Here is a 27887-nt window from a genome sequence, read left to right as displayed (position 1 = left end):
TTATTTGTGAGATTCTTTGCATTTCCCATTTTTGACTCCCTAGGACCTAGCACAGTATTTGGCACATAAGAACTCAAGTATCGCTGGAACCGGTTTGGCTCAGTGGATAGAGCATCGGCCTGCGGACTCAAGGGTCCCGGGTTTGATTCTGGTCAAGGGCATGTACCTTGGTTGCGGGCACATCCCCAGTGGGGGGTGTGCAAGAGGCAGCTGATCGATGTTTCTCTCTCACCGATGTTTCTAACTTTCTATCCTTCTCCCTTCCTCTCTGTAAAAAATCAATAAAATATATTTAAAAGAAAAGAAAAAAAAAGAACTCAAGTATTTGTTGACTAAATAAATGAATGATCTAGGCCTTGGAAAAAAGGATCTTAAGTGGGAAGACATTCATTAAAATAGGAGAAACCACACAAAGATAATAAAGTAGAAAAAAAAGTAAAAATAGCCTTGGTAGGTCTGTGTGCAATTAATAAAAGAAAAGATAAGGTGGAGAAGGCAGATCTACTGGGTATGAAATCTTGATTTGATAGCTTCTACTTTCCCAGAGTAAGTTTTTAACCAGGAAGGTGATGTGAGGAAAGCATTTGTTTAGGGATATTTGTTCAGCAGAGAATTTGAATCGAAATAATCTGTCATGCTAGAAATCCTCAGAGTCATTCTTGGCTCACATATGCTGAACTGGTCAATGAAATTCTGCTGATGAAAATTAGAAAGGCTTTTGGAATGTGAACCAGTATCTTAGTTCAGAATTTCAGCCTCTCTTCCCTGTATTATAGCAGCCTCCTAACTCATCTTACCAGTCTCCTCTGCCCCCTCACTCTTTGTGCTCCTACCAAAGATTTTTCTAAAAACAAGTTTAGCCTGCCTAAAAAGTTACTGGTCTATATTTTGCTAACTCCTTGGCATATTATACAAGGCCTTTCATGACCTAATGCCACCCAACATGTTTGGATTTGTCTTATATCATATATATGTGTATATATATATGTATGTATATGTACACCTTGTTCTTATATATATCTATGACTTGCACATATTGTTTCCTTTTTCTGGAAAGCACCTCCACCCTTCCCCATTTGAGAAAAACCACAAACCAGTTCAAATGTTACCAACTCTATGAAGCCATCCTCTATTCTCCTAGGCAGGTTTAAGCAGATGGATCAGACCTTAGTCATTCTTGTATTTTTAGAACTTATTACAGTATCTAGTATGGTGCTGGCTTCTACTAGGAACTGAGTTTTTAAAATTTATGACAAAAGATGAATATTATTGTTTTATTTTAGAAAAAATATAAAACAATACAGATCTATATAAAGTAAAAGATGAGTACCATTTATCACTCCTGAAATACTCAGGTATAATCACCATTAAACCCGATTTTGTGTGTATTACCTTGCCCACTTTTTATGCAAGCACACCCATGCATATGTGAGTGTATTTTTTAAAAACTCAAGCCTAAGTGTTTGAATGAATGAATGAATAAAGGAACTTAAGATGTTATTTAAACAATCCACTCATTAAGGTCAAGAAAGAGTCTTTATGGGAATAGAAAAGAAATAATATCATGTGAGCAAGTGTTGGAAAAACAAAACTGCAACTTCATGATTGATTTCTCTATGTTGTGCTTACATAGAGTCAAATATAATTTCAAAGCTGCAAACTGGATTCATAGGTAGAAATTTTTAATAAGATGCAACAAAGAAGTTACTTATTCCTCTATATCTCTCTGAATATGTTTTCATGTCTCTACAATAGAAATAATTTCTCCTCATAGGATGTGTAAACGGGTTAGAGATAATGTACTAAAATGTTTGGCATGCAATTGAGCAATAAAATATAGTTCATTATATTGGTCAGGTGTTTTACAGTAATATGAGGGCAAACACTGTAGATTATACTGTTTATTAATAGCATTATTCCATCAATATAATTCTGGATTTATCCATTCTTTACATCAGCTTTCAGGAATATCCAGCAACATGAATTTTGGTTTTATAAATTTGCATAAAATTATAGCTATCCTTTTTACTTGTCCTACCTCCTGCTGACTCATAGAATCAGCTGTAAAACAGAGCTATATTTATTTTACATAATGCTGCTACAGCAATGTCTAAAAATAACTCTGACATGCTCTTAATAATTAAGGCTGCAAGCAGACTTTGTCCTAATTGAGAAATAACTCAAACTAATTTTAATATCTGGGAACTATTAACATGTGATAGCTCTTTCTAATTTTTCTCCCCTTCCATCTTTTTGTATACGAATTTTATTTCTCCCCCACCCCCTATTTTGTATACTGATTTTAAAGGCAAACTCCAAGGAAGTGATAACAGACCTTAAGTGAAGGAAAAAATAATCATACATTTTAGTAAAATGTACAGGAAAGATAAGGTAGGAAATATTCAGATTATAAATTTTTCCCTCTATTGCTGCAATGAATTATTATACTTTTGTAATTTTTTGCATGTTTATTCTTTGTTCCCACAATATCTTACTTTTTTGTGCCATATCCAATGCCTATCACAGTACTACTTAATTGCTAATGTGTAAATTGTCTTTAAATGTGGTGTTTTCAGTATAATCTTATTTATAGAAATATATTTTACTTAGGAGTTCAGAATTACATTTATTCTTCACGTTAAACCTATTAAGTGATTGCTTCAATTATAGCTGAATTATTTATCCATTGTAATTATAAAAGCATTACTGGTTTCTTTAAGGAATGTTTTTTTCTCCCAGGGATAGCTATGCATCTATGTACCTAACTCCTTTGTTCAGCAAGGAATTACCTTGGTTTCTGACTGCTGCTGGTATTTATTGGTGCTACCTTTGGCTTTACTAATGTGCAAGTATCAATAAAACATGCTCACTACTTTGATAAGTATATTCCAAAATTTCACATGGTTCCCATCTTCATACATAACTGTGCTTTCTATTGGCAAATAACACTTCTAACAGATAGTTGCTATTTTCTGTGGGGTCAAATTTGTATGTAACTAATTTGGGCAGATACCAATCTTTTCATATTTTCTTTCCCTCCCTCCCTCTCTCCATCTGTTATGCATGTAGTATGCTAGTTATTATAGGGAAATGGAAGAAATAAAACACTTGGTCTTGTCCTCAAGTAGCTTACCATCTATTGAGAAAAAAATATGTACACATAAAAAAGCATTACAGCCTTAGCCGTTCTGGCTCAGTGCATAAAGCATCAGCCTGCGGACTGAAGAGTCCCAGGTTCGCTTCCAGTCAAGGGCATGTGCCCGATTGTGGGCTCGATTCCCAGTAGGGAGCATGCAGGAGGCAGCTGATCAATGATTCTCTCTCATCATTGATATTTCTATCTCTCCCTCTCCCTTTCTCTCTGAAATCAATAAAAATATACTTTAAAAAAAGCATTACAACCCAGAGTGGTATATGATATGTCACAAGTAAATAATACAAGCTTACACACTATAGAAGATCCAAGGAAGATATTATGGACTGGAATTATGTGGTTTCTTGACTGAGTCTGAGGGATAGTTTAATATAATGGGAAAAGTGCAAAACAATGAATTGGAAGACCAGGTTTTCAGTACCACCCCTTGCTAATTAACTATTGTAATCTTATGACTTGGGCTTTCTGAAGTTAATTTTTCTCAGATGTAAATTGGGAAACATGATGATGATATCTTTTCTGCTTTACTTCAATATGAAAATCATAAAATAAAATGATATAAAATGTTCTGAAAACATTAAAATATGATTAAAACCTAAGGATATATTGTTTTAATTTTTCATTACATACCATAGTATTTATTTTTATTTTGTTAACCCTCACCCGAGGCTATTTTTCCATTTATTTATTTATTTTTAGAGTGGAAGGGACGAAGGGAGAGAGAGAGACAGAGACAGTAAGAGAGAGAGAGAGAGAGAGAGAGAGAGAGAGAGAGAGAGAGAGAGAAAGAGAGAGAGAGAGAACAGAGAAAGAGGACACAGAGAAACATTGATTGGTTGCCTCCTGCATGTGCTCCAACCTGGACCGGGGATCGAACCTGCAACCCAGGTACATGCTCTTAACTAGGATTCAAACCTGAGACCCTTTGGTGCATAGGCAAACACTCTAACCCCTGAGAACACAGGCCAAGACAATATCATAGTATTTACGCTGAAACACTAAGAAATGTTGAAAATTCAATAGGAAGAGAGGAGCAGTGCTGACATATAGTACGTATGGATGGATGCATGTTATTTAATAGGGAGAGGAAATAAAGTAATGACAGGGCTGTGCTACAAATCTGACTTTTTTGTTTGGGGACAATTCATACTATACCTATAATTATTTAGAAGCCAATAATAATTGTTATGAATGATGTAATGATAATTATAGCCACTATTTATTGAGCCTTTACTATATGCCAGGGACTCTGCTAAGAGTTTTTTATGTATTTTCTAATTTCATCTTCAGAACAATCCTAAGAATCAACGATTATTGTTCCCATTGCACAGAGGAAAAAACTCTGGGTCAGAGAGGTTGTCATTTGGCAAGGTAACACAGCTAGTCAGTAACAAGAGCAGGATTTGAACCTAAATCTGCCTAACTTCTAAACCAGTAATTCCTATAACTTGGGAATATCACACAAAATGCAATGGTAAACTCAGAGTCAAATGAAGTGGTTCAATGTGCTTATTAAATCAGAAGTAGGTATTTAAATCGTAAATTATTTTAAGCAAAGGTGAAGTAAGGAATGAAGTTATAGAGGAAATAGAAAGGCCAGTTCCTGGCAGACTTTTGTGCCATGTCTGAGAATTTAAACTGCTTCTGTGGGTAATCAGGAGCCACTGACGGTTTCAAGTACAGAAATGTAATCATTGCCTGCCTGGCACAGAGCTGGAGTTCCATACATACCTAATGAACAATGGGATTTGTCTTTTAGAAAGAGTGACCTGGAGACAATGTGGAATATGGTTTGGAGGGAAGTAAGACAAAGTAGGAAAACTGTTGAGTTTGGGTAAAGATGGCAGAGCCTGAACTGGTGGCAAACAGGAGCTGGCTGGTACTGGGTTGGAGAACCTATTATGTATATCTGCCCAATTTCGGGTTCAGTGACATCAAGGTGATAGTTTGAAATCAGCCATGGTGGGAATATTTAAGCCACAGATGTTGGCAAACACTACAAAGTAGGTCTTTTCTTTTTTAACTCTTTTTTTTTTTTTTTTTTGAGAGCTGATTTATCAACCCATTTGGCCTGAACAAAATGTTGGAGAGGAGGAAATATTTATTGGAGGAGCTCATGGGGAATCAGCAATACCTAGCATCAGTTGGTTTGGGGGAGGAGTGTCAATGGGGGGATTATGATTTATCAAATTACTAGAGGCCCGGTGCACGAATCTGTACACATTGAAAAGAAATTAATTAGAAGAAATATTTTAATATCGCTATTCGCCCTTTCTCTATTAATAGAAGTGTCAACCAAATTTACAATTGACAATGACAGATTGAAATGTGCAATTGGTGCCAGTGAGAGCTTTATATGTATCACGCTTGTGTGAGTTAACTTAGCCTTTTACTAGTATATATATAGAATAAACTTGCTTAGTTAGACATGCTTTCTGATTTAGCTAAACTTTTTCCAGCCCAGTGAAGCACCCAACTTCTCTTTCAGGTAATTGTCAACAACACAGCAGTAAATATCAACATGAAGCAGATTATTATTGTAGATCTCACAGGGAGAACAAAGGGTAAAATATTTAACTGCAGCAGTGTTTGACTATATTCTGTGCAGTGAGAAAACCTGAAGTCCTTTTCAAGGTCCATCATTTCTTACTTTTTTTCAGTTGGGTCAAGATTCTAAATCTCCCATTTTCCGGCCAATGAAAAGAAAATAGATTCCACTGAGTGTCCTATCTACCTACTCCAGGAGTTCCATGAGGATCAAATGAGATGAGGCAAGGGAAAACGCTTAACAGACATTTGGTTACAGTGTGAAATGTTTCCACCTGGCTATAAAGCAAGTCGTGTTCCTAGGCTGAAGAAACTGCAAGGTGGCTAGTTGCTAGGGAGAGGAAGCCGGGTGTTTCTACATCATTACTTGGCGCCCACAGCAACCGTTTCTGGGCTGGGCTGGGCTGTGGGCCGCATTTTGCGCCATGGGGTCTCTGCAGCATTGGCTGTGATTTGGTGGGGTATTGCTCTGGGTTGGTGATGGGGCCTGTGTCCCACTTGGGGGAAGCTGAGTGTTGCTTTGTGGGTGCCAGGTCCACGGTGCTATTTCTCCATAAATGGTCAGTGCGCATCACAGCAGCTCCTACATTGAGTGTCTTCCCCCTGGTGGTCAGTGCACGTCACAGTGACCCAGTGCACGGATTCATGCACATTGAAAGGAAATTAAGGTGGCCAGTAGGGTGGGACTGGGTAAGATGGGCTGCACACGCCCTGGAGCCAACCTCCCATGGTCCGTCCCTGCCGTCTGCAGAGTGAGCAGGGTCCCTCCAGCAGGTGAGGGGTCCCTTGGCCTGGCCTGCGGGAATCGGGCCAAAACTGGCTCTGTGACATCCCCCAAGGGGTCCCAGAGTGCGAGAGGGCACTCTGCAAAATTGCTGTCGTATAGGGTGTGGAACACAAACGCAAGTGTGCAGTAAACTAGATTCAGGGCTGACAGTGCCCCAGCAACAACATAACCCACGGCCGACGGTGGAATCACATGGCCCTGCAAGGAATTGGGCTCTCTCCTCTCTGGTTTTAGGGTGCGTGACCTGAGAACCACCACTGCCAAGTCACTGTAGCTCAGCAGCTCCTGCGATGAGCGTCTGCCCCCTGGTGGTCAGTGCGCATCATAGCGACCCATCAGATGGTTGGACACTTAGCCTTTTATATATATAGATCAGCTAAGATGAGTCAAATGGAATACTGATACCTCTTAACAACAGAAGTTCAAGCTAGGGGAAAGTGAATTCTGTTCAGGGAAAAAGGAAGCATCTGTGGGACATGATGGTATAGGTGTCCGGAAGATAGTGGTTATATAGATATGGGACTAAAAGGAGAGGTCTAGGTTTAATATAAAATATGGGAATCATGGCCCAGCTGATCTGGCTCAGTGATTGAGCATCAACCTATGTACCAGGAGGTCATAGTTCGATTCTAGATCAGGGCACGTGCCTGTGTTGCAGACTTCATGCCCTGTAGGGGGTGTGCAGGAGGCAGCTGATTCTCTCATCACTGGTGTTTTTCTCTTCCTCTCTGAAATCAATAAAAAAAAAAATATTTTAAAAATATGGGAACATGAGCATATATAACTGATAACTGAAGTCATCAGAGTGGATGAATTTTTAACACAAAATAAAGGGACAGACCCTGGGAAGGGCTGTGATAAGTTTTCATGTTTTATAAATATAAATGAAACCATATATCGTTTTCTTCAAAGACGGAGAAAGTAGGTAGAATTATATTTTCTTTGTAAATACTGCATTTGGAATAAAATCACTGTAATATAAATGCGTTTTAAAGAATATTGGTATTTGATAAAAACAGGCATGTGACAAATCAGATTTATAAGGTTTTTACAAGATTTACCAAAATGAAACTTTAAAACAAAATATTTTATAATCCAAGAGATTATATAAAACATCTGAAAGAACAAAAACATTCTTCAAAACTAAACAAATTATTTCCAAAATGTAATTATAAGGAATCCTATACATACTTCTCTCTTGGCACTTGATTGTAATTGTGTGTTTCTTTTCCTCTGCCACTAAATTTTACTGCGAGTAGGGAAATGCTGTGTCTTTTATCTATGTTTGGGGCATTGTAAATAGTGTGTACTCAGGGGGGAAAACTTTCTTTAATGACAGGATGGGAAGTTTGAAAAGGGATGATCTGGAAGGTCCCTTTCAACCCTGAGAGTATGAAAAGGGGAGTTGTGAGTTCCTTGCCACTTAAAAGAAGTGAACTTAGTTCTTTGTAGCACCAAAGGGCCAATGTTCCAAAGCTAAAACTGAAAGGAAGTAGGCTCTCAGCTCAGTATCACACAGGTAAGAATTTTCTAACTATTACCGCTATCCAACAGAGGAAAGAAAGGCTGTTTCAGGAGATGACTACCTTTGAAGTAACTATAAAGTAAAAGCTCTAAGGGTCCTTAGATATCTTTAGTTAGTTCTTCCCAATCTTTCTCATGCCATTGCCTGTACAGGAAATCGTACAGCACATCCATCAATACCTCAAAGCGTACTTGTCCCAAGTTCTCGGGGCTTTGGTTGGGAAAACTGATCTAGTACAGATCCTCATCTGCAGTGGGGGAAATTGAATCTTAGAGAAGGGATGTGACACTCCTGGATCAAGAGTTAATGCTGGGGTTAGGATGCATCTTCCGTCAACTAACGAGCCAGTTGCCTTCCCACAGATTTAAGCAGGGTTGCACGCCAGGCTTGAGGACTAGGTCAGCGTTAGCTGCAGTAGATGGCATGCCGGTCTAGACCAGTGTTGCTTTAAATGTGGTCCCGGGACCACTGCGTTAGAACGTGTCAAACCTCGTGGTGCTTGCAGATTCAGCCCTGGCCAGTGTGGCTCCGTTGTTTGGAGCGGTTCCCGTGCACCAGAGGTTGCCTTATTCCGCTCAGGGCACAAGACTACGTTGCGGGTTCCATCCCCCGGGTGAATGGGAGGCAACCATTCGGTATTTCTCCCATCGATGCCCCTCTCCCCCGACTTTCTAAGGTCAATAAATCACATCTTCAAAACGAAACGCAGATTCACGGGCACCACACAGACACACTGAATCAGGCGCTGCGGTCCGGTCCGGAAGTACGCATTTTTAGGTTTGAAAACACGCTCCACTCCACTCCCCGGCAGTACTTTCGGCTCCTGCTTGACCTGAGCGGCTCTGCTGGGCGCTCGCCACTCGCCAAGCTGACCTCAGAGCAGCGTGGGCGCCAGGCCGTGCCGTGGGCGTAAAACCGTCTGTTACGTCCTGGCCTAGGCAGACGCACAGCTGTGCCCAGTCCGGGTGAGGCCGCCGCCGCACCTCCACCACCTCCGGGCCCCGCTGCGGAGCCGACTGCGGAGGCGGGGGCCGGGGCCGAGGCGGCTCAGCGGCGCCCCTTGGAGGCGAGGCCCGCGCAGGCGCCCCGGGCTGCGTCTTCCCCGCTCCGCCCCCGAGCGCCTCCTCCTTTCCTGCAGTCCCGCCCCCCCCCCGGCGGAAGTCACTACGGCGCCTGCGCCGATTCTGCCTCACCCTGTCCCCTGCCTACCAACCGGAAGTTGATAAACTTCCCATCGTGCCTCGCGAGTCGGGGTTTTGGGATAACAAGCTTGGAAGGTTGAACGCGGGGTTTTGGTTGCCTTTGTTGGGGTTGCTCTGCTTTGCCAGGGAGCTCTGCGAGACTAGGGTCCGGCCACTGCCTCGCGGGGTGCCATGCCGCTCCTTCGGGGCGTGTGGGGGGTGCTCAGCGCCCTGGGGAAGTCCGGAGCGGAGATCTGCGCCGACTGTGGGAGTCGACTGCGCGCACCCTTCAGGTAGGACCTGGGCGGCCAGGCGCCGGACGCCCTGGGGCCGGAATGTAGACGGTGTCTCTCCCACTTTCTGTCCCTCCCAGGCGGTCAGGGACGCTCAGACCCCGTGGTTCAGCCCTCGACCTTGCCAAGGGAAGGGTGCCTTTGCAGGCCTTACTCCAGGAGTACCCCGCGCCTTGCTCCCCCCGCCCCTCCCCGCTCTCCTCCCCTCCGTGCGGCCTCCGAGCACCTGGTTCACTGGCCGTTCCTTGTAAAGTCACGCCGACAGTCTCCCGCCTTCTTCTAGGCATGAGGGAGGCGGGGCCCTGGAGCTGAAGTACCTGCTTTCTGCACTCTCTGTCCTTCGTGGGAGGGGAGGGCTTCAGTTTTGCAGGCTCTTCCCTCGGGTTATGTCACCATTGTCAATGTCACTAGCTTTTTTTTTGTCGAAGGTGTCAGATACGTAGCATCTTGATCATCTCTTATTGGGGACCTATTTATGTACAAGGGAATATCATTGGCGCTTAAATCCTTGACATTGGTTCTTTTCTTTTTATTTACATGTAGCTTTGTGTATATACCCAGATGGTTTTCATCCACTTTGAGTAGTTATCCAAAGAAGCCTATGACTTCTTACGTTCGATTTTCTAAAGAACAACTAGCCATATATAAAGCTAAGAACCCAGGTAAGGAGTTGGGGGGCTTGTGCTCTTCTCTGATGGAATAAAGAGCTCACTGAGCAGTTAAGCCGTAAATTTGATACACGCTACCAACCATCCATTGACTGCAGGAACATAACCTTCTATTTGAGGGTCTGTGAAATAGCAGGTCTAACGTATTTTTCACCAAGTAGAAATTTTTTTGTGTTAATCCTCACCTGAGGATATATATACACACACTGAGTGGCCAGATTATTATGATCTCTGAACACATAATAATCTGGCCACTCAGTGGATATCCTATATTGAAGCATCCATCTTATATAAAAACTGCTGTTTGAAATTTTAACCCTGCTATTTGGCTTCTGTAAATGCTTGCTTGCTTAAATAATAAGGAAAATAAGACTACTCCCACTTCAGAGAGGCCATTAAACCTTTCCCGGATGGGGTTATCAGTGCTGGCACCAGGCCAGGCCTTTGGTTGAGGTCTCAAGGCCCCAGAACATAAAGGCTCTTTAAGAACTTGCAAAGGAGGCCGGAAACACCCCATATTTGGGAGACAAAGAAGATAAAAACATATAAATAGGGAAAATTCCTCCATGTTGGGGCCCAGAATTTGAGAGACATTTTCCTCTGGACCCGCGCGTAATAAATGTAACTCCATCTCTCTAAGTATTGCTTGGTGGTTCTCCGGTTTTCTGTAACAATATAATAAAAGGCTAATAAGCAAATTGTCCCCTCGACCAGGAGTTCAAACAGGAGTTCGACCAGCAGGCAGGCCGGCCAACCGCCCATGTCCCCTCCCCCTGGCCAGGCTGGTAGGACCCCACCTGTGCATAAATACATGCACCGGGCCTCTAAAACACACACACACACACACACACACACACACACACACACACGTGTGTGTGTGTGTGTATGTGTGTGTGTGTGTGTGTGTGTGTGTGTATATGTACATATATATAGTGTGTGTGTGTGTACATATACACAGATATGTACACACACACACTGAGTGGCCAGATTATGTGTTCAGAGATCATAATAATCTAGCCACTCAGTGTGTGTGTGTGTGTGTGTGTGTGTGTATGTATATATATATATAGTGTGTGTGTGTGTGTGTGTGTACATATCTGTGTGTGTGTGTACATATACACAGATATGTACACACACACTGAGTGGCCAGATTATGTGTTCAGAGATCATAATAATCTAGCCACTCAGTGTGTGTGTGTGTGTGTGTGTGTGTATGTGTGTGTTGGGGGAGGGGGAGTGGAAGGGAGGGGGAGAGACAGAGAGAGGAAGATCAGAGACACCTTGGTTGGTTGCCTCCCACACGCCCCCAACCAGGGCAGGAGCCTGCAACCTAGGTCTGTGCCCTTGACCGGAATTGAATCCATGACCCTTCAGTCCCAGGGCCTACACTCTATCCACTGAGCCAAACCGGCTAGGGCAGAAATGTTTTAAATATAATTAAGAACTAATGAAAGATATTTTTAAAATAGCAGCATGTAGAATACAAAGCAACTAAAGAAGAGGATATGAAAAAGCTTAATTTTGGGCCTAGTTGCCATTGGCGTAGAGGACCACCATGAATCATTCTGTCTCTCGCCTAGCCCCTTCTGCCACAGGGAATTTTTAATGGAAGTTATAATGAAATAACTTCTGTGGAAGTGTTCTGTAAACTGGAAAGGTCTATACAAATTACTGCTAATGCAAGAGCTTTTGTGCTGAAAGATTTCCAGGTAGGATGTTTGACGACTCCCTAGAAAGGCTATAGGGCCTTCATTTGAGGTTGTAATATAAAGATAGTAACTAAATAATAGCTAACTTTTGCTTATGATTTCTAAAGCCCATTCACAAACAATACATCACAAGGCACTTCTGAAAATCAAATGAGATATAATAAAAATTCCCAAAGAATTGGTTTATGAGACATAATTAAGTGCTCACATCTTTTTAAAATGTAGGAGTTGAAATTAATAAGTGGTTTGTTAAAGCATTTATACCCTTTTTAGTTAAGATGAGGAAGGAAATGGGGACTAATGAATTTAGAAAAGTTCAGTTTGTTTGCAACTGGTATTTCTGTAATTCAAATCCAAGATGGTGGTATATGAATCAAGACTGTATTTTGTTCTTTATTCAGATGTTACGAACTTAATTCCTAAAAGGCTTGAAAAAAATGTTTGATTAAAATATCAAGTAAAGAACTTGAAGAAATTGATTACTGAACTGCTTAAACTAGCAATCAAGTTCTGAGGACTGTTTTGGTGATATGTGATACACTCCTTGATTAGATAAAACACTAATAATTTGCATAAAATACTAATATATATATATATATATATATATATATCTATATATATATATATGTATATATGTATATATATATATATATATATATATATATATATATATATATATATTGTTATTCTTAACCTGAGGATATTTTTCCATTGATTTTTAAAGTGGAAGGAAGGGGGAGAGACAGAGAGAAGCATCAATGTGAGAGAGACACATCAATTGTTTGCCTCCTGCAGGTGCCCCGACCTAGAGTCAGGGATCGGGATTGAGCCTGCAACTGAGGTATTGCCCTTGACCAGAATCGAACCCAAGACCCTTAAGTCTGTGTGCTGATGATCTATCCACTGAGCCAAACTGGCTAAGGTTAAAGTTATTTAAATTGGTTAAAGAAAAGCTAAATCATTGTATTAGGTTGTGTGTGGTATAGAGTTTCTAATAAAACTTACTTTTAGAGCTGATGTATTATGATTTCCTGGAAGTCTTTAGAAGTTATTCATGAGACATAAAGTTGTGACATCTTTTCTCATTCCAATCCATAGATGCGAAAAATTCAGAACTAATTAAAAAAATTGCGGAAATATGGAGGGAACTTCCTGAATCAGAGAAAAAAGTAAGCATATAGGTTTTCAACATTGCTGGCCAGTTATTCTGCAGTTGTCATGCCCTTTAAAGGACCAAATGACTCAGAGATGATGTTTTTGTTGTTTGTTTTTTAAAAATCTATTATATACAAAGGAACTTCATACCTTCTGATCTACATAAATGATGATAATAGGGATGCATGGGGTGGTGATGAAGGGTTGGCAGCAATGTAAAATTGAAGGCTACTTGCTAGACTCTCAAGTTGGTTAGCATGTATATGATGAAAAAAACATGGATTTGGGTCCATATAAATGTGATCCCAGAGCACATTTTCCACATGATGGTTCAGTCTGTCTTTATCTGAAGTCATGCAATTGTCTCTCCTTGGTAGCAACAGTTTATTGACTTCTTATTGTTTTTATTTATTTATAGATATATGAAGATGCTTACAAGGCAGACTGGCAGGCATACAAAGAAGAGCTAAACAGAATTCAAGAACAGCTAACTCCAAGTCAGAAAGTATCTTTGGAAAAAGAAATGATGCAAAAACGTTTAAAAAAGAAATCGATATTAAAAAAGAGAGTGAGTATCATTGAAATATTCTTTTCCTTTAACAAAGAACTGAAATTTATATAACTATATGAATATAGGGTGTTTTCTCTTACTTGGATGATGTGTGTGGTGGCTATATGGTAGAATGGCAGGTATACTCCAGTTAGAAAAAATGGGATTATCCTCTTCTGCCACCGGGATCATTTGTCATTGAGTCTAGCTTGGAAACTCTTGTTGCTACTTTGGGATGTATCTGATTTTAAAATACATAGTTAGGACTGGCAATCAAAGCTGTAGGAACAGCCAAATCTTGGATAGTAAAAATCTGTTTCTGAGTTTTGTCTAGAATGGCCTACTGATTTGAATTGTTCTAAAGGTAATAGTGAATTTGATTCTATATATTGCTGAATAGACTAAATTTATTAGCACATCAGGGAAAAGTGCCTATTGAATCTAATCAAATAAGTCCCTTTAAGATGAAATACTGCTTTTTTTCTCATTAAAAACCCTACATAGGGCCCTGGCTGGATAGCACAGTTGGATAGAGCATTGTCCTGATACACCAAGGTTGTGGGTTCAATGCCTGGTCAGGACACATTGACCGGGAATTGAAATAAGAAGCAACCAATGAATGCATAAAATAAGTGGAACAATAAATCGAGATTTCTTTCTCTCAAATCAGTAAAAAAACACAAAAACAACCCATGTGGTTCAAATTTTGTGGTTCCTAATTTAAGTATTAATCCACATAAATTCCATCGTTTGAAAATTAAACATTTTTGTATAAAACCAGTATTAGGTATGAAGTGGTCAGCTTGCTATCTAGCTCATATAGTATAGAAAATGGTCATCAGAATTAAAACTATTTCTCTGAAAAAGTAGGTTAGAACCTTTAATGTCTGATGCCAAGATATGCATTCCTGATCCTAATGTTTTAAGTCCTCCTAAGGAGTCAGCCAATTTCAAGTCAGTAATCTAAGGTTGCTGATCCAGTTAGTACAAGGATTGAGTAAAAATACCAATAGTGAGAAATACAGCCTCTGCCTTAGGGATGGTATTTGGAGGGGTGAGTACTAAAGTTTACTCTCCTTTCCTCTTAATGCATGCAGCTAGTGCTGAGTGGAGAATACCAGAATGAGGATTAGACATAAGGGGTTTCCCTTTCAAATATTTCTTGTCTTCCTTTCTTCTGGTATTCCCATTATGTTTTTGTTATACCTATTTTAGTTGTCCCATAGTCCTGAGTGTTCTGGGTTTTTTTACCCCCTCATCTTTGTTCTCTTTATTTTTGTGTTTTCAAGGATTCTATTAATATGTCTTGTAGCTCAGATTCTTTCGTCAGCTGTGTCCAGTCTACCACCTAAGCACATCAAAGCCATCCTTTATTTCAGCTACAGTGTTTTTGCTTTCTAGAATTTTGTTGTTGTTCCTTCTTAGGATTCTTGTTTTTCTGCTTACATTGCCCATCTGTTCTTGCATGCTGTCTTAGTGTAATTAATCATAGTTTTTCATTCCTGATCTGACCACTCTTAACATCCCTGCCATGCTTGCTTTGTCTCTTCAAGCTATGTTTTTTTATCTCTTAGTGTACCTTGGGATTTTTTCATGATAGCTGGACATGATGTACTGGCTAAAAGGAATTGCTGTTAAATAGTCCTTAATATGGTGGTGAGGTGTGGAGGCAAGGGAGGTGTTCTCTAGTGCTGTGATTAGGTGCCGGTCTTTCAGTGATCCTATGTCTCTGACTGTGAACTGCACAAGTATTTTCCAGTTTTCTCTCTTCCCCTTAGTTGGGACAGGATGGCTAGAGTGGGCTGGGGTTGGGTATTTCCCTTCCATCAGGTCAGTTAGCTTTGCTAATACTCCAGGACAGTGGTTGTCAACCTTTTGAACCTCATGGACCACCAGTGGTCCAGACCACCAGTTGGCAATTGCTGCTCCAGGAGATTAGCTCTGATTAACTAGTTACCCTTAAGGGCAGGCATCTATATATGTAAAAGCCTAAGCAACTGTTATGACTGAATGACCAGTCAACCAGTTGCTATGACGTGCACTGACCACCAGGGGGCAGATGCTCAATGCAGGAGCTGCTCCTTGGTGGTCAGTGCACTCGCACAGCCAACCTTCTTCAGCCCCTCCCCCCGGCTGGCCGCCCCCCCCCTTTTCCGCCCCCCCCCCCCATAGACCCCAATTGAGGGGCCAGCTGGCCAACCTCCCAGGGTCTCTCCCCCTGGCCGGCCAGTCCTTCAATAGGCCTCGATTGCCTGCTAGACCAAGGAATCCCACCCGTGCACAAATTCGTGCACCAGGCCTCTAGTTGTTAATAATAATGCTCAAGACATTTCAAAATGGTTCCTTTTCCTCTCCTCATGCTAGAAGCGTGGGTAGAGGGGCATCGATTTTTCTAGATGTATATTGTGGGAATCTGGTCAAGCTCCTGAATTTGTAAATCTCACATTATTGTGAGGACCCTCCTATGACTGGGTCCTCTGAAGTTCTTAAACTCAGAGTTGTCTACACAGAACCTCCAGGAATTTGTTAAAGTTCAGGTTTCCCCACCTGGCACTGGTGCACTCAGCAGTTTCTCCTGGGTCTGCTCCTCTGCTCTGGTAAGCCTCAACTCTGTGATCACAGCAGTTTTCTCTGTGTCCTCCTCTCATGGATTCAAGAAGAGTTGTTGATTCTCAGTCTGTTCCATTTTATATTCATTAGGAAGGAGTGGTGACTTCCAAGCTCTACAGGTTTTTCCCCTCAGACTTTCGTTCCCACTCCCTGTTGGAATTTTCCTTCCCTTCCCATTAAAGATTCCCAGTACCAAATATTTAGAGATCAGGTGAGAAGTGTGGGAACTAGGAAGTTGCAAGTGAATCACCTAGGAGAGAAATCCCTAATAGTAATTCCAGAAATAAAAGGGGTGATATGTTGTGAAGTGTCTGAAGTCTATAGTAGTTGCATGACTGAGAGGTTCAGGAAGAAGAAAGTGATGTCCTACTTTAACATATGAATAAAAGTTGGGTTTGTTATTGACTAACCAAATTGTCATTAAAAGCCATAAAAAATTTATAAATTACAAGTACTACTCACACTATCCATATTCAGACACTAGGTTAGGATAATGCAATATCTCTCATTCTCTGAACTCAGAAACTAAATTGATTCAGATAGCAAGGGATACTTGTATTTTTTCATCTTTTCTTCTACTTTATTATATTTTTATTTATTTATTTATTTAAATATATTTTATTGATTTTTTACAGAGAGGAAGGGAGAGGGATAGAAAGCTAGAAACATCGATGAGAGAGAAACATTGACCAGCTGCCTCCTGCACGCCCCCTACCGGGGATGTGCCCGCAACCAATGTACATGCCCTTGACTGGAATCGAACCTGGGACCCTTCAGTCCGCAGACCGATGCTCCATCCACAGAGCCAAACTGGTTTCGGCCTTTATTATATTTTTAAAATACATTTTTGGACCTTTGGACCCTGAAATTATGAAAGGAAAAAGTTGAGCTAGTGAGAATTCCCTGTCCTTCAACCAGAACAACTCTGTTGTTAATAGATTTCTGTAAGGACTTTCTGCATTGGAGTTTATTTGAAAGGCAGTTTCTCTCTCTCTCTATATTTTAAAATATATTTTTATTGATTTTAGAGAGGAAGAGAGAGGGAGAGAAAGATAGAAACATCAGTGATGAGAGAGAATCATTGATTGGCTGCCTCCTGCATGCCCCATACTGGGGATCAAGCCCATTAGCTGAATTGAACCATGACTTCCTGGCTCATAGGTCAATGCTCAACCATGTCCGCTGGGCTTCTTCCTCTACTTTAGATACTGAGTACAAAGAATTTAGCCCATCTTTCTTTCTTTCTTTCTTTTTTTTTTTTTTTTTTTTTTTTGCGTTTTGGTGATCACATTTATTGGAAGGATTGGAGAAAAATAAAATTGCCATTTAGCTTAAGAATTTGTGAGTTATGTACAAATAAACTCATTTCACGAGCAGAAGAATCCTTGGTCATTTCTTAATATCAAAATTTATGCAGGTTTCTCTTTTGACTATCTTCTGCCTTTAAAGACACAATCATATAAAGTCCTAATTTCCACACAGGATATATTCTTTATTTCAACCAGGGGTCCTCAAACTTTTAAACAGGGGGCCAGTTCACTGTCCCTCAGACCGTTGGAGGGCCGGACTATAGTTTAAAAAAAACTATGAACAAATTCCTATGCACACTGCACATATCTTATTTTGAAGTAAAGAAACAAAACGGCAAAAACACCCGCATGTGGCCCGCGCGCCATAGTTTGAGGACGCCTGAACTTTCAACCAACTCTCAATGGAGGGGCAACTAGCACAACACCATCTCTCCTGACAAAAAGCATTGGAATATTCCGTTTTGTTGATTTATATATCTCGTCATATGTTTCTTCATCAATTTCTATAGTAGTCACAGTTTCTCCCACATCTCCCAATATATTTAAATGTGATAAGCCTGGGTTGCAGATTCGTTCCTGGCCTGGTCGGGGTGTGTTTGGGAGGCAACTGATCCATGCGTCTCTCACATTCATGTTTCTCTCTTAGCCCATCTTTGAGGGTTAAAGATTGAGAGACATGCAGGGAAGGAAATGAAATGAGATATTATTAAACAGATAGTCTAGTGTTTACGAGCTGTGGTGGAAGCATGTAGTGGTTTGAACAAGGAAATGGTAATGCTCTGTAAGAATGAAACAGATTGTTTCATTTTTTTTCTTTTTTAAATATATTTTATTGATTTTTTACAGAGAGGAAGGGAGAGGGATAGAAAGTTAGAAACATCTATGAGAGAGAAACATCAATCAGCTGCCTCCTGTATATCCCCTACAGGGTGTGTGCCCACAACCAAGATACATGCCCTTGACCGGAATTGAACCTGAGACCCTTAAGTCTGCAGGCTGACGCTCTATCCACTGAGCCAAACCAGTTAGAGCTGTTTCATTTTTTAAAAAGATTTGTACATATGTGCTCAGTTATTCAGTTCATGGAGACCATGAAAATAATATGTAAAGGATATGTATAGAAAATAACTCAAAATTTATTGAATTTTTCAAAATAATGCTATCAAATTCTGACCTCAGGAGGGAATAATTACATACTTTATATAAGAATCAGAACATCCACTTTAAGGAACATTCTGCATAATGCAAAGTAGTGAATACAGTTTCTGTAAGTAAAATTAAGTCTCAGAGATGTTAAAACTGTATCTAACTCTTCCATTTTCACTCCTTAGGAGTTAACACTGCTTGGAAAACCAAAAAGACCTCGCTCAGCTTATAACATTTTTATATCTGAATGCTTCCAGGGAGCTAAGAATGGTACATTACAGGTAAAATAGAACTGCATTTATTTTTTAAATGTTTATTTTAGTTTTAGAAATAATTAGATAGGAAATGTTGGGTATTTTTGCTTCTATCATTGTCTTTCTTGGTTTACTGATTCTGTTATAGTAAGGATACATGGGAGATTAGTTTTAAGAGTTCTGTCTCTATTTTTTCACATTTGATAGTTTGGGCATAGAATTGTTTCATATTCTTGAAAACTTAAAAAAAATATTCCTTTTATAACTTCTGTATTGCTTTTGAGAAGTATAAAGCCATTTTGATTATTGGTCTTTTGAATGTGATCTGTTTTTTTTTTGTTTGTTTTTTTAATGTTTTCCCTTTCCCTGTTTTTTTCTCTGTTCTGACTCTAGAACTTTTACTTTTTGTTTATGCATCTTCTGAATTACTCTTAATTTTCTTACCTTCTCTGTATTGTTTTCTCTTAGCCTTTTTTGCTCCTCTTTCTGGGATTCAGTATACATTTTCATGTAATCTCCCTATTTCCAGCATGGTAGTATCACCACCCCCTACTATACCTGGTATCCACTGAGTAACTCATATTTTACTGTTGTCAGATGATAAATGTCCTAGAATCTGCCCATAGTGGGAATTAACCTCTTTATAAACACTTTCAATCAGTCCTCCTGACCGTACCTCTATTTTATACCTATCTGGTGCTGCCAATTCCTGAGCTAACTCAGAATTCTACATTGTAAAACAGTTTGCATTTTTGGCTTCCCCACTGCTGGTTTGGGAATAGCTTTCATGAGTTAGGTAAGCCAGGAACCATGCTGTATCTGCTTTTCAGCTTCCAAAATTTTGTGTTGGTAGTGCTCTCTCCTGTTTTCTTTGTCCGTGTGGGTTTATGCCTTAAAATTTTTTTGTTTATTCATTTAATGTTTTTTATTTTAAAATAACAAATTTATTGCTCACAGTTTTGGAGGCTGGGAAATCCAAGGTCAAGGTGCCATCATAGTTGCCTACTGGTGAGGGCCCTCTTCCTGGTTCATGGCTGGTGCCTTCTCAGTGTGTCCTCACGTTGTAGAAGGGCTCATTTAATGGGGTTTCAGGAGGATTCGATTATGGTCAGGGGCACATGCCTGGGTTGCGGGCTTGAACCCGAGTAGGGAGCAGGCAGGAGGAGCCGATTGATGATTCTCTCTCATCATTGATGTATCTGTCTCTTTCTCCCTCTCCTTTCCTCTCTAAAATCAATTTAAAAATATATATATATATATGTATATCCCTAACCAGTTCGGCTCAATGGATAGAGTGTTTGCCTGTGGACAGAAGGGTCCCGGGTTCGATTCTGGTCAAGGGCTCGTACCTCTGTTGCAGGCTTGATCCAGACTCATGGGGGAGGCAACCAATTGATGTGTCTCTCTCACATTGATGTTTCTTTCTCTCTGTATCTCTCCCTCCCTTCCACTTTCTCGAAAATTTAATGGAAAAATATCCTTGGGTGAGAATTAATAATAATCATATATATATATATATATATATATATATATATATATATATATATACACACACACACACACACACACACACACACACACACATATATATATAACTTTAACAAAATTTTAAAGAAAAAGATTATGAAAAAATTGAAAGCATTAAAGTAATTCCTTCCAACTCTAAGAGTCAGAGCAGTTATTTAACGATTAACTGTCCCTGAATATATTAGAAGTGCTTATGAAGATAAGTTAAAAATGTTCAAAACATAATATTTATGTAGTCTCAGGTACTATCTGGTACCTCTGTTTTTGTCGATCCTATCTAATAAAAAAGAAACATGCAAATTGACCGTACCTTTGCTACGCCCACAAGCCATGCCCACAAGCCAATCAGGAGCGAGTATACAAATTAACCCAACCAAGATGGCGGTGGTCATGGAGCTGGAGCAAGCAGGAGGCTTGGGTTGCCCCCGGCGAAGGAGGAAGCCAAGCTTCCTGCCTGCCCTGGCCTGCCCTGGCCTCCGCTCAAGTCTACAAAGCTTCAATTATAGAAGATAAATAAATCCCAGATAGCTGCTTCCAACCTATGCTTGGGTTGCCAGGGGGCATGGGCGGCCTGCAAACCACCACAGGCCCCTCACCCAGGCCGCCCCACACCCCAAGGGAACCCCCACCCTGATCCAGGACACCCTTCAGGGCAAACCAGCCAGCCCCCACCCGTGCACCAGGCCTCTATCCTATCTAATAAAAGAGTAACATGCAAATTGACTGTCACTCCCACACACAAGATGGTTGCCCCCATGTGGTCAAAGGTGGCTGCCCCCATGTGGACACAAGATGGCTTCCTCAAGATGGCCAGCAGGGGAGGGCAGTTGGGAGGGACCAGGCCTTCAGGGAAGAGCAGTTGGGGGGGACCCAGGCCTGCAGGGGAGAGCAGTTGGGGGGGGGGACCAGTCCTGCAGGGGAGGGCAGTTGGGGGGGACCAGGCCTGCAGGACAGGGCAGTTAGGGGGGACCAGGCCTGCAGGGGAGGGCAGTTTGGGGCGATGAGGCTGGCAGGGGAGGACCGTTAAGGTTGACCAGGTTGGCAGGGGAGGGCAGTTAGGGGCAATCGAGCTGGCAGGATAGCAGTTAGGCATCAATCAGGCTGGCAGGGGAGTGGTTAGGGGGTGATCAGGCTGGCAAGCAGAAGTGGTTGGGGCAATCAGGAAGGCAGGCAGGCGAGCAGTTGGGAGCCAGCAGTCCTGGATTGTGGATCAGGCCTAAATGGGCAGTCGGACATCCCTTGAGGGTTCCCAGATTGGAGAGGGTGCAGGACACCCTCCCCTTGTGCATGAATTTCATAAAATTCATTCAAAGTTCTGCTCAGAAATAATGGCCCTCTCTCCTTCACAGTCCCCTTCTTCTGCCCCTCATTTGCCACCCACCCACCTTCCCTTTATTCTCTGCTCTCTGGGAGCAACAGCATAGTCATCGTGAGGTTCACTGACTCTGACTCATCTCTGCCTCTCTTCCAGCCATGGAGTCCCTGTATACCTTTAACCCTTTGCACTCGCTTGCTTTTTTCTCGATTCCTTTATTCTAATGCTAACCGTGTCGAGTCACACTCGACATCCGAGTGCAAAAGGTTAATTTTATAGAAGAACCAAACTTAAGGGAGGTAGTAGGACTTTTTTCTGAGTCGCTTAATTAAATTCAGCTAAGTAGAATTGAAGACTGGTGTTGTATTGTTCTTGTCACTACACCTAAATACTTTGGCACCCATTTTAGAACAAAACATTAAGGTACAAGTAGTTAGACTACAACATAATATACTTGAATATTAGTATTTCTGAATAAAAAAGATAAATACCTGCACAGTAAAGGAAATCATCAACAAAATGCAAAGCAATCTATCGAATGGGAGTAAATACAAGCAGTCCTTGGGTTACTTCGGACTCGACATACGTCATTTTGTGGTTACGTCGCCATCTCTAATTTATTTATTAAAAAAAAAAAAAAGTTCTGTCATTTCGATGTATACGTATGTGCTGTATGTTTTTTATTATTTATTTACCGCAAGTAAAGTTCAGGAATTGTTATCTTTCTTTTAAGTTTATTTTTACTGTTTCACTTCATTACTGCTGTGTATGTGTTCATGTGAGTGACGTAGGTGCTTATGTAGGTGGGTTCTGACTTATGGCGAAAATCGTGTTATGTTGCGCTGTAGGAATGGAGCTTCGATGTAACCCGAGGACCTATTGTATTTGCGGGTATATATCCGATAAGTGGTTAACACCCAAAATAAATACAGAATTCAACTCAGAAAAAAAAAAAAAAAAAGGGCAAAGGATCTGAATAGACATCTTTGCAAAGAAGACATGAAGATGGCTAACAGGTAGATGAAAAAGATGTTCAACATCACTAATTATCAGGGAATTGCAAATCAAAACCATAGTTCACCTCACACCTGTTGGAATGACTGTTGTCAAAGATAAAAGTAATGTGTTGGTGTGGATATAGAGGAAAGGAAACCCTTGTGCATAGTTGGTGGGAATGTGATTTGCTGCAGCCCACTATGGAAGACAAAAGAGTTCCTGAAAAACTTAAAATTAGAACTATCATATGTCCAGCAATATTACTTCTGGATATGTATCCAATGAAAAAAGAAAACACTAAATTGAAAAGATATCTGAACCCCCATGTTCATTGCAGCATGATTTACAACAGCAAAGATGTGGAAGAAATCTAAGTATTAATTGGATGAATGGATAAAGAAACTGACATATGTAATTTAGCCATTAAAAAAAGAAAGAAATCTTGCAAATCCATTTGCAACAACATGGATTGATCCTGAAACCATTATGCTTAACTAGAGGCCCGGTGCACGAAATCATGCACCAGTGGAGTCCCTTGTCCTGGCCTGCGAGATTGGGCTGAAACGGGCCTTCTGACATCCCCCAAGGGATCCCAGATTGTGAGGGACCCCACTGGTGCACGATCAGGGCCAGGGAGGGACACGGGAGGTTGGCCAGTTGGGGAGGGACCATGGGAGGGCTCTAGGGTGTGTCTGGCCTGTCTTGCTCAGTCCTGATCAGCTGGACCCCAGCAGCAAGCTAACCTACCAGTCATAGTGTCTGCCCCCTGGTGGTCAGTGCACGTCATAGTGACTGATTGATCGACTGTCTGTTTCCTGGTGGTCAGTGCATGTCATAGTGACTGGTTGACTGCCCCCTGGTGGTCAGTGCACTCATAGTGAGCAGTTGAGCGGCCTTAGCATATCATTAGCATATTATGCTTTAATTGGTTGAAAAGCCAGGTCAACTGGACACTTAGCATATTAGGCTTTTCTTATATAGGATGAAATAAATCAGACCAGAGAAAGACAAATACCATATGATCTCATTTACATGTGGAATCTAAAAAAATAACTGATTTCATAGATAAAGAAACAGATTGGTGATTGCCAGGCATGGGGGGTGGATGAGATGGATAAAGGTGGTTAGAAGGTACAAACTTCCAGTTATAAAAAAGTCTTGGGGATGTAATGTACAGCATGGTGACTAGAGTTAATAAATTTGATAGTTGTTGAGAGTAGATCTTAAAAGTTCTCATAAGAAAAAAAAATTATGGTGACAAATGTTAAAGACTTATTGTATTGACCATTCAGAATATATACAAATATTGAATCATGTTGTACATCTGAAACTAATACAAAGTTATATGAAATTTATATCTCAGTAAAAAAGATAAGTATCTTTATTCCAGTCATTTTGTATATTTTAAGTTTAATTTAGAAAGAAGATATTAAGAATTGTTGAGGCATTAATATCTGAGTATGATAAAATGATGTAAAAATGATGATTTTTAGTGTCTGAATTTTTTTGAAATGAGTAATAAAAAACAATTTTTCTTTAATCACTGAAGTCCCTGTATCTGCTATTTAAACATATGTTGTTTTACAGGTAAGGCTGAAAAATATACATGAAAGCTGGAAAAATCTCTCCAGTGCTGAAAAGCAAGTAAGTATGGTTTTAGTCTCAAATATCTAGTTAGAATATCTGTGAGAATGTATTAGGGCAAGGCTTGATTCATGTGAATATGACCTTATATTACTTCTAATACAGTTAAAATATTTTTAAATAATTTCGTATTCCTAGAATCAATTTGGCTTTTTTCTTTTGGTAGTTTTTAACTGCAAATAAAATTGATATTTAAAACAATGTCACACCAAATTCAGTGTCCAATGTATGCTATGACAGTCACACTGTGCCTCTGCTCCTTCCCCACATCTTAAGCCCTAAAATTGTAACAATTTAATTAATACAAAATCTTTATCTCTTACCTTATCTCACAAAAACATTCCTTCTCCAGTCCCCCTTTACACATGTAGAAGAATAAGGTAATTTTTATGGTATACTGTATATGGAAGCATTTCAGAAATTAATGGCAAAGATTCTTCTGAAGAAATCATTTTAACAATTACACTTTTTCTTAGGTATATATTCAACTTGCTGAAGATGATAAAGCTCGTTATTACAGTGAAATCAAATCTTGGGAAGAACAAATGGTTGAAGTTGGACGTGAAGATCTTCTTCGTCGCAAAGTGAAGCCCCAATCAAAAAGCACTGAGGAATATTAAGTAGAAGATTGAGTTATGTTCATAATGGATAGACACAAGAAACCAATTAGGTCTCAGTATCTGAAACTGTTATAAAATTAAAAGGATAAAGCTGGTCAACATTTTATAATTCTTTTTTCTTTAGCCCATGGACTTCTGCCAGTTCAATACATTCTGTATTGGTATCTTGCTTTGGAAAACTCAAACATAGAAAAGTTCATCCAAAATTTATTTTGTGTTTAGCAACTACTGAGGATCAAAATAATCATGAAATGTATCAGTAACATTTTACCTTTGATAAAGGTGAGTCAGACTGTGAAGTTTTTTATAATACTGATGACTGTGGAAAAAGAGTATTCTTGTCTCCTTATATTATGGAGGCAGGGGTTTCCTATTCAGAAGTGTCCCAGATTGTAGAGCCATAGTGTTCTATGATTAATTGTGCATTTTTTAATAAGAGCACCCAGAGCTCATTTAGGTAAGTTCCAATTCCTAGGTGTACTTTATATTCAGAGCTGATGGTTCTACAGGCAAGGGCTTGCTAGTTTCAGTTGTAATTTTTTGTACAAAAGATGGAGAGATTTGTGAACCTTTTCTTCATTGTCTTTTTTCCTAAAGTAAAACTAAGAAGTATGTTCTAAATCAATGCATATTGTTTTATATGTCATAGAACACAATTTTTGTTTCCTAATTATATGTTTAAGGTAAAACATTTATTTTACAGTTTCTGTCTTTTTTTTTTTTTTTTCTTTTTAAGTAGGGATTTATATTCTGAATTATTTTTTCTCTCATGTGAGTATATTTATCCAGAGAGAACTTATCTGGTAAGTTTTAAAATGAGAGATCCAGAAACAAGTTTTTAAAGTATCTAGACTCAACAACCTGTAATTTTAAAACATTTTATATAAGATAAAAGAGTATATAAGGGACAGCCAACTCTGCCCATGGGCCAAATCCAGCCCACAGCCTGCCTTTCATGGCCTATGAGCTAGAATTGTGTTTACCATTTAAAAAAAAAAAGATATTTCAAGACACATGAAAATATGTTCAATGTTCATAAATATGAAATACAGCTATACTCATTAATTTATCTGTTGTTTATGGCTGCTTTTGTGCAACAGTGACAGTTGAGTAGTTGCTTCAGAAACTAGTTTGCAAAGCCTAAAATTTTTACTGTCTGACTCTACAGAACAAGTTTGCCAACCCATATCTACAGTATAGTGTAGTATGATAAGCATACTAATATGTTGGGGTAGGTTTTTTAACTGATTAAGAGGTTCTTGTTTTAGAATCTTTGTCACCATTGTCTTAAGAGGAAAAAGGTCAAGTCACAGAAGAAGCTAAACAAACCATTGCTCCACAGTGTTAGCAAGAAAAATAATCTTGTTTCAAATTATTTTGTATAATAGAGTTCCATTTAGTGTGAATGAGATTCTCTTCAATTACTTCCTATGACTTAGTAAGTGAATCTTGAGTTTCCAGTTAGCACATATCACAAAAACCTTTCCATCTTTTACTACTTGTTTATCATCTTGAGAATTAGCAAAAGTTTTTAAAATTCACACTATCTTTTTGAGCAAAATAATTCATCTTTCATCATTAGTTCATAAGAATAGGATAACCCAAAATTTATATGTATCTTATATTATGCAAACTAGGAATTTTGGATTCCAAATCTACAGAAAAATTTTGAGGATTTTTGTTGTTTGTGGATAGAAAATAAATAAAAAGTCATGACTTGTTCTATACTGAACTTGACAAAAGTATGTACTAAAGAGACAAATATAACAAGAGGAAGCTTAAGATTTAAATATTTGAAGTTAGGTGTTTCCAAACAATTTCCCCCTGTGGTTATTAATATAGGACAAAGTTGGCTCTGAGTTAAATAGATGCCGTGGGGAGAGGAGTTGGGGAAGAAGAGGTGTGCTAGTGTCTATCGCAGCCTGCCTCAATGGGGTTTCCGGGAGAGAATGGCACTGATGATGTACCATACTTAGGAGAATGGAGAAAATCATTCAAGTCATACACTGTGTTCTGTGCTTCAGATGAGCCCAAGGAGCATGTGGGAGTCTGTCGTTTGTGATGTAGGACGGGTGAGGTTGAGAAATGAATTATGTAAACATCTTTGCAATTACTTTTTTTTGTGCTCTTTTAGCATCCAACTACATAAACTATTTTATACAGAACACATTCAAGTCATATCTTCCCAGTTATATTAGGAAGTTTAGTGACGAGTAAGTTCAAGTATTTACAATTTACCAAAGGGGGAAAAGTGTGAAAAGAGCTAGAGCAAAACGATAACATCAAATAATATTTAGTTTCCTTTGTTTCTAAAAGAATGTCATTTTTAATGCTTTAAATATTAAGGTAATCTGAGTCCACACCTTGGTTAGTAAATTTCAGTACATATTGAAGACTGGTATGCATATACCAAATGCCTTCCAGTTTAATAGTATGTCCAAATTTTCTATTATGAGGCATAAATTATGTCAAAAACCAGGGGCCACTCATCTTACTTTTTAGACATAAGTTGACCTAATAGTTATTGCTGTATGAGCTAAAAGAAGAGTGTGCTACGGGGAAAGATCTGAAGAATTGAAAGTGGTGTTTATGCTTTTCTGAGCATATGCTGTTCAGAATCATAAAGAGATTTCTATACTTTTTTCATTAGAGTACTAGTATTAGGTTTGAAATAATTTGATGGTAGGAGAGGATTGTGTGGTAATTCTACTTTCTGATGTTTAAAGGATATTGTGTGAAGATTCAGCCAACTGTAATCATGTAAATTTTGCTATTGCTTTTGGTTAAAACTCCCTTCTTGAAAATGCCATTTTTAAAAAACAAGGTGTATTTTTTATAGTTGCTACGAATGTGTGTATTTAAATTCTGAATTAAAATACAAGTTGATTTAAAGTAA

The 27887-nt window shown here is 39.6% G+C and overlaps 1 protein-coding gene across 1 annotated transcript; it reads left to right on the top strand.

The window, feature by feature from the left end:
• The first annotated feature begins 9174 nt into the window (after positions 1-9174).
• TFAM (transcription factor A, mitochondrial) lies at positions 9175-27887 on the top strand. The gene is made up of 7 exons (XM_008145520.3): positions 9175-9487; positions 10031-10149; positions 12963-13033; positions 13438-13587; positions 18821-18916; positions 24315-24371; positions 24848-27887. Exons 1-7 carry the CDS (start codon positions 9387-9389, stop codon positions 24989-24991), a joined length of 738 nt encoding a protein of 245 aa, XP_008143742.1. The 5' UTR covers positions 9175-9386; the 3' UTR covers positions 24992-27887.

Source organism: Eptesicus fuscus, chromosome 17, assembly GCF_027574615.1.
Source record: "Eptesicus fuscus isolate TK198812 chromosome 17, DD_ASM_mEF_20220401, whole genome shotgun sequence".
NCBI classification, from domain to species: Eukaryota; Metazoa; Chordata; class Mammalia; order Chiroptera; family Vespertilionidae; genus Eptesicus; species Eptesicus fuscus.
Note: the sequence above shows the minus strand (reverse complement) of the source record. Positions and strands in the feature narration are given on the sequence as shown.